At 43.4% G+C, this 15,892-nt stretch overlaps 1 protein-coding gene across 4 annotated transcripts in view; it reads right to left on the bottom strand.

Moving 5' to 3' along the window:
- megf11 (multiple EGF-like-domains 11) overlaps positions 1–15,892 on the bottom strand; it is a 487,483-nt gene that overhangs the window by 138,790 nt on the left and 332,801 nt on the right. For all 4 annotated transcript variants that reach the window (XM_072565386.1, XM_072565385.1, XM_072565387.1 and 1 more), the window contains one exon: positions 9,878–10,124. In XM_072565386.1, the coding sequence (XP_072421487.1) occupies positions 9,878–10,124 (247 nt within the window). The remainder of the gene's footprint in view (positions 1–9,877; positions 10,125–15,892) is intronic.

The following is a 15,892-nucleotide window of genomic DNA, read 5'->3' as shown; positions in this document are numbered from 1 at the left end:
AGATGCCAGCAGCTATCCCAATGAGCCAACTGATGAGCTGGAACAGTCATCAGAGAGATCAACAGTGGAGCCACCAAAGGAGACGACGATTTGGACCCATCCAGAGTGCCACTGCCCTGGGCTTGACATGTACGCTCAAAATGTCAGGAAGTGTGTAAGTGCCAGATTTACCATCCGCAGTCTCAAGGTAAAGCAAAACATCACCCGGTTACATTGTAATACCATCCATGCTCTCAAAACCAATTGCAACTTTGTCATCAAACCAGCAGATAAAGGAGGAGCCATCGTCATTCAGAATAGAACAAACTACTGCAAGGAATTATACCAACAACCGAACAACCAAGAACACTGCAGGTAACTACGAGCCGATCCAACCAAAGAACACACCTGAAAACACATTGATATCCAGCCCTTCAGAGCTCCCTATGCACTTTCATCCCACATACTTCTCACATAGGGGCTTCTAATGCCTTCTGAAGTTGCACAAAGCCAACACACCTGGACGTCCCATCGTATCAAGCAATGGGACCCTGTGTGAGAACCTCTCTGACTATGTTTGAAGGCATCTTGAAACCCAATGTACAGGGGATTGCCAGCTTCTGTTCGCGCCACTGCAGATTTCTTACAGAATCTCAGCACCCACAAACTAGTCAAACCAGGAACATTCCTCATCACAATGGACATTTCAGCACTCTACACCAGCATTCCCCACTATGACAGCATCGCTACAACAGTCTCAGTACTCAATACCAACAATTGTCAATCTCTGAGCACCATGCTACAACTCAACTGTTTCATTCTTGACTACGTTTTCACCTTTGACAACCAGTTCTTCACCCAGACACAGACAAGAGCCATGGGGACCAAATATGCACCTCAGTATGCCAACATTTTCATGCACAAGTTCGAACAAGGCATCTTTGCTGCATGGGACCTCCAACTAGCATTATACACCAGATATATTGACAACATTTTCTTCCTCTGGACCCATGGCGAGGAGTCACTGAAACAACTACACAGTGATATCAACAAGTTTCATCTCTGGAATCCAAGATGGTGGCAACCTAGGAGGATTGCGGTTGCTGGGGTCCGTGCCACAACAGAGCTAGAACCCACCCCATCCATCTTACTGTGAATAAAAAAAAAGTAAAAGAACAACAGAACCTGAAAATGTTACTTACCTTCATTTTTGCTGCGGGAGAATGCCGTAAAAAGTAGGAAGTTCGCCTGGGGCCGGGGCTGCGGCTCAATCCACAGAGGCAGTGGACTTGCCAGGCCTTGGTTGATGATCTTGCCAAGGTCCTCGGGAAGCAGATTGAAGAAAAAAAGTCAAGGAAAAACTGGCCCCGGTCTCTGCTATGCTGCAAGACGTGCAGAAAAGAACTGATGAGCTTGAGTGCCGGGCCACAGGGGTGGAGGAAGAGGCTGATTCAACCAAGAGACAGATTGAAGCCATGGTTTGCTGGATCTGTGGAAGACCTTGAGAATAGGGGCAGAAGAAAGAACGTTTGTGTTGTTGGCATGCTAGAGGGGACAGAAGGTGAGTGGCCAGTGGAATTCTTTGAGACGTGATTCCCAGAACTCCTTTGTTTGGAGGCTGAAAAGGGAAGAATAAAGACTGAGAGAACCCACCGGGTCACGGCACGAAGGCCAGGAATGGACCAATGCCCTCGCCCTGTCCTGGTACAGTTCCATCATTATAAAGACTAACAGAGAGTCATAGAAACTTCCAGAGCCCAAAGGAAGGATTCGAGGGTGTTAGTGTGCAAGGGTTCCAGGGTCATGTTTTTCCAAGACTTTTCAGCGGCAGTGATTTGGAAAAGGAAGTCCTACAACGACGTCAAGATGAGATTGAGAGAGTTTGTGATCCAGTACTCTCTAAGGTATCCAGTCGTGCTTCAGATTAATTAAAATTGATCTGTACATTTATTTGACTCACCAGAGAAAGCGAGGAACTTTGTGGACACACTGACTTAAGCCAGATGACTGAAAAGGCACAGATAACAGAGTTGTTTGGGTTTGTCCTTCTTTGAAGAGGACTTCGTGGAGTCTTCTTTTGTTGGTAATAAGTTGAATTACATTTTGCTTGGGATGGACAGAGTACTTACCTTTAATTTCTAAGTTAAGTTATACCAAGGAATGGGTGACGTATTTACTTTTACCTTACTTGTGTATATTACTAATCTTGTTTTTTCTACCAGCTTGTCTGTGTTTGTGGTGTGACCCTAACTAGTAGGAGTTAAGAGGGTGGTGGGATGGTTAGTAGGGTTTTGAGGTGTGTAGGTGCCCCCTTTGAATGGGGGCTAAATTCCTCTAATCAGTGCCTTTGGCACTTTTTTGTTTTTCTGTTTGTGATGTACATAGTTTTTGTAGGTTTTGTAAGTTTGTTGATTACAGCTGTTTTAGTTTATGTAGTTTTTGTGCTTTGTGGACTTTTTTGTACTGAAACTCAGCAATTTGTAGTTCAAGTTCTGCCTTTCTGGAGTCTAAATGGTGTAATAGAAGGTTATGGCTAAGGGTGTGTTCAAGTGGTGTACCTGGAACATTAAAAGGAGTAGCCAGTCAAGGGGAATAGATACTTTCTAGTCTTAAAAGGGAGAGGGTGGATGTTGCCTTATTGCAAGGAAACACACCTCGATGATGCAGAGCATCTGAAACTGTGATAGAATGGGTATGATCGGGTTTATTACTCATCTTTCAATACGAGGACTGGGGGTGGCCATATTTGTTAGGAAGAATCCCCAATATAAATTGTTACAATGTATTAAAGACACACATAGGAGATTAGTAAACCATAAAGCTTTGATAAATAGGGAAGAATACAGGATATTGAATGTTTATTGTCCCCCGGCCCACCCTCTCAAGTTCTTGATAACCACTTTCTAAACTGGTTAATCTCACATATCAGCATATTATCATAGGGGGGGATTTTAATTGTCTAATAGACCCTATAGTGGACAAATTGCCCAAAGGCACCCTGATATCTTCTTCATGATCTAAGCAATTAAGAGTTTATGTGTTGAACTAGGATTGGTAGATGTTTGGAGGCACCTTTACCCTACTGGCAGGGATTTTACATTTTTCTCGAATCTGCACAAATGCCATACCAGGACTGATCCCTTTTGGACTCCCACACCGCATTTCGATTTGGTGGTGTCATGTACAATTGACAATATCACTGTTTCTGATCATGCTCCAGGTATCTAATAGTCAAGAGTAAGGATACTATGGTAGGTTCAAGGCACTGGTGACTGAATCCCTTCATTCTTAAGGATAGCAAGTTTACTAAATTCTTTTCTACTGAATTCAGGGCTTTTTAAGACATTAATTCAGGTTTGGCCAGAATTCCATCCATTCTCTGGGAAACCGCTAAAGCCTATGCCAAGGGGTTAGTTTTTTCCTATTCTGCCAGTAAGAAACTGCAGAAGGGGGAGCAGCAACGCTTACTCAAGACACGCTTGAAGGCAGCTGAAAAGGCATACTTTGATAGGCCCTCGTTGACTAAACTGCAAAGGATCACAGTGCTTTCTTCCACAGTGAATTCTACGCTCACACAGACAGCTAAGACAGAACTTACATTTGCAAAACAAAGCGTGTTTGAGCATGGGGAGAAGCCAGGCAAGTACTTAGCGTATCTTGTCAGGAAAAGGAGTGCTCCCCAAGCCATTACCTCAATCAGGGAAGTTATGGAAATTTAACCCATGATTCTAAAAGGATTAACGTGACATTTCAGAAATTTTACTCCAAACAATACTAGTCTGAAAGTTGAGAGAATGGGCAGGTTAGGATGGAGTATTTGTACCTCCCGGGAGTGACCCCTGAGCAAGAGTCTCTCCTTAATGCCATGTTGTCAGATCAAGAAGTTCAGGAAGCTGTGAGGCAGCTTCAGAATGGAAGGGCGCCTCTGGTCCTGATTGACTTCCCTGTGAGTGTTATAAGAAATTTATAAGTATACTTTCAGGACTGATGCTTACTATGTTTAACGATTCACATAGTCATGGCTTCCTCACATCTTCTTTAAGAGAGGCAAACAAAAAAAAAGGGTAGTGTCTGAAGGACTGTGCTTCCTATTGACCCATCTCATTCCTGAATGTCGATTTCAAAACCCTATCTAAGACTCTTGCACCAAGACGAGAAACTGTGCTGCCCTCCAACATTAAGGAGGATCAGATGGGTTTTACAAAAGGTCGCAGATCGTTGAATAATGTCAGGAGGTTACTTAATATGATCCAAGTATGTCAAGAATGATCAGTAGAGGAATTAGTGATTGCTTTAGACATGGAGAAGGCATTTGACCAGGTTTAGTAGTCATATCTTTTTTTATACTTTAAAGCGGTTTGGTTTGGGTGAGGTCTTTATCAGATGAGTAAAGGTTTTGTACAGTGACTTTCTTGCAGCAGTCCTCACCACTGGAGTGCAGACAAGCAATATTCTTAGGGGCAGTTGACATGGCTGTCCCTTATCACCATTGCTTTTCACATTGGTGATTGAACCACTGGCGAAGGCAATATGTAGGAATCCCAATATATCTACTCCAGAAGTGAGGACAAAGTTGCATAAGATTGTATTGTATGCAGATGATGTTCTTGTCTTTTTATCAAACCCAACAGTTTTGGTGCCTCATCCGATACAATGCATTAATTTGTTTGGCGGCTTTTCATGTTACAAGATCAACTTTGCCAAATCAGAGGCCATGCCCATGGGTGGTCTCCTGAAAATGCCTAGTCCTGAGGACGAATCTCAATTTCCCTTTAGATGGTCACAGGAGGGCTTTCTCTATTTAGGTATATTCATAATCGGCTATTTAAAACCAATTTTGCCCATTTATTCAACAGAATCAAACAAGACTTTGAAGATGGGAGGTGCTTCCGATCTCTTGGTTAGGTCGGATAGCTCTCATTAAAATGAATATTCTCCCCTGTCTATTGTATCCGATATGAATGCTTCCTCTGCTCTTTATCAAGCAAACATTTAAAAGACTGAATGGCTGGTTCAGTTCCTTTACCTGATATTGCAAGCGACCCCTTATTAAACTGACTAAACTCCAGCTACCCCACAGACTGGGAGGAGTGGACCCCCCAGATATCAACAACTCATAGCTATCTTACGTGAATGACCGGGCCCAGGACTTTCTGGAGTCTAAATGGTGTAATAGAAGGTTATGGCTAAGGGTGTGTTCAAGTGGTGTACCTGGAACATTAAAGGGAGTAGCCAGTCAAGAGGAATAGGTACTTTCTAGTCTTAAAAGGGAGAGGGTGGATGTTGCCTTATTGCAAGAAACACACCTCGATGATGCAGAGCATCTGAAACTGTGATAGAATGGGTATGATTGGGTTTATTACTCATCTTTCAATATGAGGAGTAGGGGTGGCCATACTTGTCAGGAAGAATCCCCAATATAAATTGTTAAGAGTGTATTAAAGACACACATAGGAGATTAGTAAACCTTAAAGCTTTGAAAAATAGGGAAGAATACAGGATATTGAATGTTTATTGTCCCCCGGCCCACCCTCTCAAGTTCTTGATAGATGCACTTTCTAAACTGGTTAATCTCACATATCAGCATATTATCGTAGGGGGGGATTTTAATTGTCTAATAGACCCTATAGTGGACAAATTGCCCAAAGACCCCCTGATATCTTCTTCATGATCTAAGCAATTAAGGGTTTATGTGTTGAACTAGGATTGGTAGATGTTTGGAGGCACCTTTACCCTACTGATTAGATTAGATTAGACTTACAGTGTGGAAACAGGCCCTTCGGCCCAACAAGTCCACACCGACCCGCCGAAGCGCAGCCCATCCAATCCCCTTACATTTACCCCTTAACTAACACTATGGGTAATTTAGCATGGCCAATTCACCTGACCCTGCACATCTTTGGACTGTGGGAGGAAACCGGAGCACCCGGAGGAAACCCACGCAGACACAGGGAGAACGTACAAACTCCACACAGTCAGTCATCTGAGGTGGGAATTGAACCCGGGTCTCTGACGCTGTGAGGCAGCAGTGCTAACCACTGTGCCGCCGTGCCGCCCATACTGGCAGGGATTTTACATTTTTCTCGAATCTGCACAAACGCCATACCAGGACTGATCCCTTTTGGACTCCCACACCGCATTTGGTATGCTTTCCTTTATTGGTCAGAGTATTGAGTACAGAAGTTGGGAGGTTATGATGCGGCTGTACAGGACATTGGTTAGGCCACTGTTGGAATATTGCGTGCAAATCTGGTCTCCTTCCTATTGGAAAGATGTTGTGAAACTTGAAAAGGTTCAGAAAAGATTTACAAGGATGTTGCCAGAGTTGGAGGATTTGAGTTATAGGGAGAGGCTGAACAGTCTGGGCTGTTTTCCCTGGAGCGTCAGAGGTTGAGGGGTGACCTCATAGAGGTTTACAAAATTATGAGGGGCATGGATAGGGTAAATAGGCAAAGTATTTTCCCTGGGGTTAGGGAGTCCAGAACTAGAGGGCATAGGTTTAGGGTGAGAGGGGAAAGATATAAAAGAGACCTAAGGGGCAACGTTTTCACACAGAGGGTGGTATGGGTATGCAATGAGCTGCCAGAGGAAGTGGTGGAGGCTGGTACAATTGTGACATTTAAGAGGCATTTTGATGGGTATATGAATAGGAAAGGTTTGGAGGGATATGGGCCGGATGCTGGCAGGTGGGACTAGATTGGGTTGGGATATCTGATCGGCATGGACGGGTTGGACTGAAAGGTCTGTTTCCATGCTGTATATCTCAATGACTCTCTCTCATACGTACACCCCTACACTCTCACACACCCTCTCACTCCACCACACTCACACATACACTTTACCAAGCATGCACACATGCAAACATACACTATCCCACGTGCACTCTCACACACATGCATGCACTCACATTCTCTCTCTCACTCTCTCTCTCGTGCGTGCACACATTCATATGGGTCCACGGGGTGAATTTGCATTTTCAGAATTACATTTGCAGATACATTCTATTTTGCTCAAACAGCACACAATCTGCAGGCAGTCAATACAGGCAGTCATTTCATGTAATATTTTATAAATTCCTACTTTGGAAATAGAACCAGTCTGACTCTTGATTGGGATACTAACTTCACACCTTTACTGCATTGTCTGAGCTGAGAGGTTATAAAACCTTTAGTTATCTCGAGAATGTGACTTACATATCAATGAACCAAATCTTGCAACCCATTCTAAAAGATTAAAGACTTAACAGCAATCTAGGTTTGTTCAATATATCATTTCAGTTGCATGACACTGTAATCTTTTGCTCTAAATTCTGTGTCTTATGATCCTGCTCCACAGCTACCTGCTAAAGGAGCAGCACTCCGAAAACTAGTACTTCCAAAAAGACCTTAGATTAGATTAGATTACTTACAGTGTGGAAACAGGCCCTTCGGCCCAACAAGTCCACACCGCCCCGCCGAAGCGCAACCCACCCAAACCCCTACATCTACCCCTTACCTAACACTACGGGCAATTTAGCATGACCAATTCACCTGACCTGCACATCTTTGGACTGTGGGAGGAAACCGGAGCACCCGGAGGAAACCCACGCAGACACGAGGAGAACGTGCAAACTCCACACAGTCAGTCGCCTGAGGCGGGAATTGAACCCGGGTCTCTGGTGCTGTGAGGCAGCAGTGCTAACCACTGTGCCACCGTGCTGTCAGACTATAGCCTGGTGTTGTGTGATTTTTAAGTTTGTCCACCCCCAGTCCAACACCGGCTCCTCCATTCCATAGACTTAAAGTGATTGACAAATGAAGGGTGACGCTAGGAAAACATTTTTCACTCAGCAAGTAGTTAGGATATGTAATCCATTGTCTGGAATTATGGTGGAAGCAGGTTGAATGAGGCATTCGAGAGGGCATTAGATAATTGGATAAAAGTAATGTGCAAAATGTATGGGGAAAAAGTAGGAGATTGGCACTAGGTAATGATGTTCAGTTTCTGAGCCAGTGCAGGCATGATGAACTAAATGGCCATAACACGTCTATGATTCTGCAAGTGCCATGGCAATATGTAAATGACCAAACTACTATAGAAAGTATGGGAAAATAGAAATGATATAACTTAAGTATACTCTCAATCTTGTAATAACAAGATACATTGCAAGAGGGACCAGAGATTCCAATCTTAACTGGGTGGCATGATGGTAGACTCTATAGCCTGCAGAATGTTTGTAGTTCATTCCCCTGGGGTTGAGTGGGAAGGTGGAGGGAGACGTTGCTTCTGCTCTTATCTCCTCATACATGTTTACTTTGCCAACTTGCTTTCTGTGAGCAACTTGACTACCAGACCTTTGCTCCACCTGTGTCAAACCTGAAATTGGGTGGATTAGGTAGGCTTGAAATCCTTAAACTTTTAACACTGCTTTTGGTGTTGAGATTCAGTTTAATGTACATCGATGAAAGAAAACTTACTTAAAACTTATGAATATTTATCATGGAAGTGAAGGAAATAACAATGTATATAAAGCATTTACATAGCATGGATTGTGTAGCAATTGTAATAATGTTATGATTTGGAGATGCCGGTGTTGGACTGGGGTGTACAAAGTTAAAAATCACAACACCAGGTTATAGTCCAACAGGTTTAATTAGAAGCACACTAGCTTTCAGAGCGATGCTCCTTCATCAGGTGATAGTGGAGGGTTCGATCGTAACACAGAATTTATAGCAAAAATTTACAGTGTGATGTAACTGAAAAATTGATTATCTGTTAAGCCTTTCACCTGTTAGAATACAGTGATAGTTCCACTTCTTTCATGTGTAAATCACAAAACCTTTTTTTAAAAGTTGCATTCTCGGGTTAGCTGTTAACAATGGTGATAGCTAGACAATATGTTGAAGGTGTTGTCCCCCTGTCTATGTCCATTGCACTTCACGCACACACCCCCTTATAGACACACACACTCCCACATGCACCCCCTCACAGACTTAAGACACTCTGCACTAACTACACACACACACACACACACTTTCTCACACTCAAGCCCCAACCCAGACAGAAACACACACACAGACAAAGATCTACATGCACACATATTTTGTGGGGTGAACTTGTACTTTCAGGGTTACATTGTACTTTGCTCAAAAACTGCATGCATTATGTGGAACTCTGTTAGCTCACTTTTTAGATTAGAATCAATCTAAACATCATGGCATAGACAGAGAACACATGGGGCCAGCACCTTCAACATATTGTCTAGCTATCACCATTGTTAACAGCTAACCCGAGAATGCAACTTTAAAAAAAAGGTTTTGTGATTTACACATGAAAGAAGCGAAACTATCACTGTATTCTAACAGATGAAAGGCTTAACAGACAATCAATTTTTCAATGTATAATTTCAGTTACATCATACTGTAAATTTTTGCTATAAATTCTGAGTTACGATCGAGCCCTCCAGTATCACCTGATGAAGGAGCGTCGCTCCGAAAGCTAGTGTGCTTCCAATTAAACTTGTTGGACTATAACCTGGTGTTGTGTGATTTTTAACGTAATAATGTTAGCCAGCTGTACTTCATAGAATATCAGTTCCCTGATTGTGGGTGTCAATCCAGTCCAATCAGGGAGATCTGGCTGACATAAAAGAATGAATTTCAGAAATATTGAGGGCCTGAATACGTGATTCAGTGAGAAGCAGTGCGAATGTCAAAGGCTATGCATTTGTAAATGAAGGGTGACTAGTGATGCCCTCTTAAGAGTTATTTCAGATTGTATGTTTGATTCTTTTATTTATTGAACTCTATGCTTCCCTGGAATATTGGCTTGTAAATCTTTTTTTAAAAATTGAAATGTTTACATCGGTTCAAAATATATTCCCAAGTTTAATTGGGAATTCTGGTAAACCTGTACTTACAATGCGCCAGTGTAACCTGGAGAACAATGGCACTCTCCAGTCTCATGATCACAAGTCGCTCCATTTTGACACTGACACTTATACTGACATCCTTTCCCATACTTTCCGTGGTCACAGGATTCTTCACATCGCCATCCTTTATATCCATCAGCACAGACACAGGACCCAGTGATGGGGTTACACAGGGCTCGGTTTTGACACTGGCAACGGTTACTGCAATGTGGTCCCCAGTGTTCACTGTCACAGCCTGTGTGGGTGCAAAAGACACAATGAAAGAGAAAGGGATAAGCTATGACAATTTATTGACTGAACAGTGCATTGAAATTGTAACTCACTTGTAGCAGGATGAAATAATGCTCTCATATGACATTGTCCCCAATTCAGTCAGGTCACCAAACAAAAGTTGTGAAAGTGAGGACATTTAACAACTTGTAGAAATCATTTAAATTGTTTTTACACCTTTCCTAGTTACCAATCTGTCAGTCAGAATTAGACTGCTTAATTTTTCTCAAAAACGAAAGGCAAGAGGTCGAGACTTGCTCCACTGACATTGGTTGGAAGATGAGGTGCTGCACATCATGATTTTTATTGCTGGCAACAAAGCATATCTGAAGATAGCAGTAATAACAGTAGAACAAACATTGCACACAGTACCAAAGATCTCCTGCAGCCCTCTACACTTATCCCACATAGTGATTGTCCTTTTAACCATCTCAAAGGGTTGAATGGTTGAGACAATGATTACCACCAGCATTCATTAGTTATAGATGCTTGCTACCATTATAGCAACAATATTTAAAAGTTTATTTTTTCCTGGGATGTGGTGATTGCTGGTCAAGCCAGCATTTCTTGACCAACCCTAATGGCCCTTGAATTAAGTGGATTTCTAGGTCATTTCAGAGAGCAGTTTAAAGTCGACCACGTTGCTGTAGATCTGGTATCACATGTTGATCAGACCAAGTAAGGATGGTACATTTCCCTCCCTTAAGAACATGAGTAAACTAGTCATGTTTTTATTGAGAAACTGAGGACTGCAAATACTGGAGATCAGAGTCAAAAAGTGTGGCGCTGGAAAAGCACAGCAGGTCAGGCAGCTTCCGAGGAGCAGAAGAATTGACGTTTTGGGCATAAGCTCTTCATGGAGGGTGGTGGTGGGGGTAGGGGCAAGGGGGCTGAGAAATAAATAGGAGGGGGGTTGGAGCTGGGGATAAGGTAGCTTGGAAGACAATAGGTAGTCGAAGGTGGGGGGGGGGTTGATAGTGATAGGTCAGAGTGGATAGGTAGGCAGGAAGGTGGACACGTAGGACAGTTCACTGGGACCCTTCAAACACATGGCATCATTGCTAATTTCACCAGTTTCTTCATCTTCCCTTCCCAACCTTATCCCAGATTGAGCCCTCCAACTCAACATCGCCCTCTTGAACTGTCTTACCTGTCCATCTTCCTTCTCAACTATCCACTCCACACTCCGCTCCAACCCTATCACCATTACCCCCCACCTTCGTCTACCTATCACCTTCCAAGATACCTTCACCCCAGTCCCACCCCCTCCTATTTATCTCTTACCCCCCCCTTGGGCCCGCATTTCCCCCACATTCCTGATGAAGGGCTTATGTCCAAAATGTCAACTCTCCTGCTCCTCAGAAGCTGCCTGACCAGCTGTGCTATTTCAGTGCTACAGTTCTTGACTCAGTTAGGTTTTCATGACAATTAACAATTTCCTGGGGCTGAATCATACATTTTCTTGGCTAAGATGAGTTGTGTATTTTTGAAAGATTTAACAATGCAAGGCCTAATATGTTTTCTCAGCATAACTTACCAAACTCACCTCATTAATACCTATCTCCCACCCATATGGAATCTCTCAGAATCTATCTTTATCTTACCATGAGCCATTCCCAGAATAGGAGTTCTGATAGCTCTCAATTCATTAACGTTCCTTGCAACTATATCATTTTTTAAAAGGCTATTGTGAACCCAGACGAAAACTATCAGTTACAGACCTGACTAACATGGTTGTCAAAAACTTTCTCCAGACATGGCAGATGAGAGAAATTGATGGCCTACTTTGTGGACAAAGACCCTGAGATCTTGTTGAATGGGTTAATTCACATATGCGGCTCTCTCTTCCCCAGATCCAGCAGAGGAGGCTATAACACCAGGCCGTGTCAGCCTGATCTAAGGTTGCCAACCAGGTTAAAACAGTCTAAGCTATCCGGAGGAATGCCCAGCATTGTAGGAAGAAGGACAATGACTCTGTCTACTCCGCTTATATAAGAGCCATGATTTTCTTTCTGATATCTCACAATCACTTGATTAATGCTAATGGATCCATTGCACACTCAAACTCATGCTCCATAGCAACAACCATGCACCCCATATCCACTGGCATCCAACATGTGTCAGCCTCTAAGAGCCTCATGGCACATCTGTGATCCACTTACAGGACACTTCTGCACTTGGACATATTGCACTCAGGGGCAGGCACCCAGCTTATAGACTGGACCAGGCTGCATCTTTGGAGAAGGAGAATCAACGTTTCGGGCATAAGCCCTTCTTCAGGAATCAGGCTTATGCCCGAAACGTCAAATCTTCTCCTTTGATGCTGCCTGACCTGCTGCACTTTTCCAGCAACACATTTTTAAGCTCTGATCCCCAGCATCTGCAGTCCTCACTTTCTCTAGGCTGTACCTTTGGCATCTTCACTCATTGTCCTAACACTCAATCACTTTGGCTTTAACTGGATGCTCACAGAACTTTTGCCATTGTCTGCAGACCTTCTGATGTCACCATCATCCAGCTCAATCCTCAGCATCACTAACTCTGCATACCCTCTGTGCTACTATTCACCCACTTGGGACACCTCCACTCCTGAGAAAAAATTATTTCTCTTAAGTTGACTGAGGCCTGCTGCCAACTATGACAAGCTTCCTGGCTTTGTGACTGTACTGAACAAAATTACAACATGGAAGTAACATGTACCTGGTATCTCTAGCTGAGGGGGGAAAATGCAAAACGACAAGGCACTGCAACACAGAAATTCTGTGAGCATCCAGTTAAAGCCAAAGTGATTGAGTGTTAGGAAAATGAGTGAAGATGCCAAAGATGCAGCCTGGTCCAGTCTATAAGCTGGGTGCCTGCCCCTGAGCGCAATATGTCCAAGTGCAGAAGTGTCCTGTAGGTGGATCACTGATTTGCCATGTTGGATGCCAGTAGATATAGGGTGCATGGTTGTTGCCTATGGAGCATGCCAAGAAATGCTAGTGCTGAAAACGTGTTGATGGAAAAGCGCAGCAGGTCAGGCAGCATCCAAGGAGCAGGAGAATCAACGTTTAGGGCATGAGCCCTTCTTCCTGAAGAAGGGCTCATGCCCGAAACGTCGATTCTCCTGCTCCTTAGATGCTGCCTGACCTACTGCGCTTTTCCAGCAACACATTTTCAGCTCTGATCTCCAGCATCTGTAGTCCTCACTTTCTCCTAGAAGAAATGCTAGTGCCTGGATTCTGACATGTGTTTTGGATTAAAGGGTGAGCTGAATCTACAAGGTTTTCTTGTTAAGTTTTCCCAACATCTAGCTTGTTTGATGAGTTTGGTAAGATGAGAGGCTGAAAATTGATGAGGCAAGTTGTAGCAATAATATGGCGTGTAGCAAGCATTAATTCCTGTCAACTGGAATCGTGCTGCAGCCTTGCAAGAATCTAACCACAGCATTTGTGAAACGCAAAACGGAAGGCACAAATTGCACCCGATATTGAGATTGGCCTCGCTGCTCAGTGCCTGATTGTGCCACACATTTCACTATAGCTCTGTCACTCAGACCTCTGTCACTCATTCTGCACCTAGTCAGCATTACCGAGAATAGTTTTAATTTCCAGAGTTATTATCTGAACTTAAATTCCTCTACTTGCCATGATTTGAACTTGTGTTCCCACATTACACTGGGCTGCTGAATAGATTAGAAATAGTGCTGGAAAAGCACAGCAGGTCAGACAGCATCCGAAGAGCAGGAAAATCAACATTTCGGGCAAAAGCCCTTCATGAATAGCTAGTCCAATGATGTTATCATAATTGTGCTAACTCCCTTTATGAACTTATTGAGTTTTATGTAAATCTAAATATATATTGAGATCTGTCAATTGAAAATGCCGAAGCAAAGATTGATGTATATGTATTACATAAAGTTATTAAGGGTTATAAACCAAGGTAGATGGAAGTCAGATACAGACCAGCCATAATGTAATTGAATATCTGAATCAACTTGAGGGCCCTCCTGTTCTAATAATACATTCAAACTTCAAACTGGCAACACAATAAAACTGTGTAATTCATGACTACTTGTGGTTCTGTTCGCCGAGCTGGGAATTTGTGTTGCAGACGTTTCGTCCCCTGTCTAGGTGACATCCTCAGTGCTTGGGAGCCTCCTGTGAAGCACTTCTGTGATGTTTCCTCCAGCATTTATAGTGGTTTGAATCTGCCGCTTCCAGTTGTCAGTTCCAGCTGTCCGTTGCAGTGGTCGGTATATTGGGTCCAGGTCGATGTGCTTATTGATTGAATCTGTGGATGAGTGCCATGCCTCTAGGAATTCCCTGACTGTTCTCTGTTTGGCTTGTCCTATAATAGTAGTGTTGTCCCAGTCGAATTCATGTTGCTTGTCATCTGCGTGTGTGGCTATTAAGGATAGCTGGTCGTGTCGTTTCGTGGCTAGTTGGTGTTCATGGATGCGGATCGTTAGCTGTCTTCCTGTTTGTCCTATGTAGTGTTTTGTGCAGTCCTTGCATGGGATTTTATATACTATGTTGGTTTTGCTCCTGCTGGGTATTGGGTCCTTCGTTCTGGTGAGTTGTTGTCTGAGAGTGGTTGTTGGTTTGTGTGCTGTTAGGAGTCCTAGTGGTCGCAGTAGTCTGGCTGTCAGTTCAGAAATGCTCTTGATGTATGGTAGTGTGGCTAGTCCTTTGGGTTGCGGCATGTCCTCGTTCCCTTGTCTTTCCCTTAGGCATCTGTTGACGAAATTGCGTGGGTATCCGTTTTAGGCGAATACATTGTATAGGTGTTCTTCTTCCTCTTTTTGCAGTTCTGGTGTACTGCAGTGTGTTGTGGCCCTTTTGAATAGTGTCTTGAATATTCTTTTGTGTGTGTTGGGGTGGTTGCTTTCGTAGTTCAGGACTTGGTCTGTGTGTGTGGCTTTCCTGTAAACCTTTGTGGTGAATTCTCCGTTCGGTGTTCTCTGTACCATCACGTCTAGGAATGGGAGTTGGTTGTCCTTTTCTTTCTCTCTAGTGATTCGGATTCCTGTGAGTATGGCGTTGATGATCCGGTGTGTGTTCTCTATTTCTGTGTTTTTAATGATTACAAAGGTGTCATCCACATATCTGACCCAGAGTTTGGGTTGAATTTGCGGTAACACTGTTTGTTCTAATCTTTGCATTACCGCTTCTGCTATGAGTCCAGAGATGGGTGAGCCCATGGGTGTGCCGTTGATTTGTTCATATATATGGTTGTTGAATGTGAAGTGTGTTGTGAGGCACAGGTCCAATAGTTTGAGTATGCCGTCTTTGTTGATAGGTTCAACGTCCTGTTGTCTGTTCTGTATGTCCAGCAGGTTGGCTATTGTTTCTCTGGCTAGGGTTTTGCCGATAGAGGTGAACAGTGCCGTTACATTGAATGAGACCATGGTTTCTTCCTTGTCTATGTGTATATTTCTGACGATGTCCAAGAATTCCTGTGTTGATTGTATAGAGTGTCTGGATCCGCTGATCAGGTGTTTCAGTTTCTGCTGTAGTTCTTTAGCCAGTTTGTGTGATGGTGTCCCTGGTAGTGATACTACGCATATGAGTGGAATGTCTGGTTTGTGCACTTTAGGTAGTCCATATAATCTGGGGGTGTTGTTGCTTTCAGGTTTCATTCTTTGCAGGTCAAACCTGTAGGACAGGCCAAACAGAGAAAAGCCAGGGAATTCCTAGAAGCATGGCACTCATCCACAGATTCAATCAATAAGCACATCGACCTGGACCTAAT

Source organism: Chiloscyllium punctatum, chromosome 48, assembly GCF_047496795.1.
Source record: "Chiloscyllium punctatum isolate Juve2018m chromosome 48, sChiPun1.3, whole genome shotgun sequence".
In the NCBI taxonomy this organism is placed as follows: Eukaryota; Metazoa; Chordata; class Chondrichthyes; order Orectolobiformes; family Hemiscylliidae; genus Chiloscyllium; species Chiloscyllium punctatum.
The sequence above is the reverse complement of the archived record's forward strand: the minus strand, read 5'-3'. Positions and strand labels throughout refer to the sequence as shown.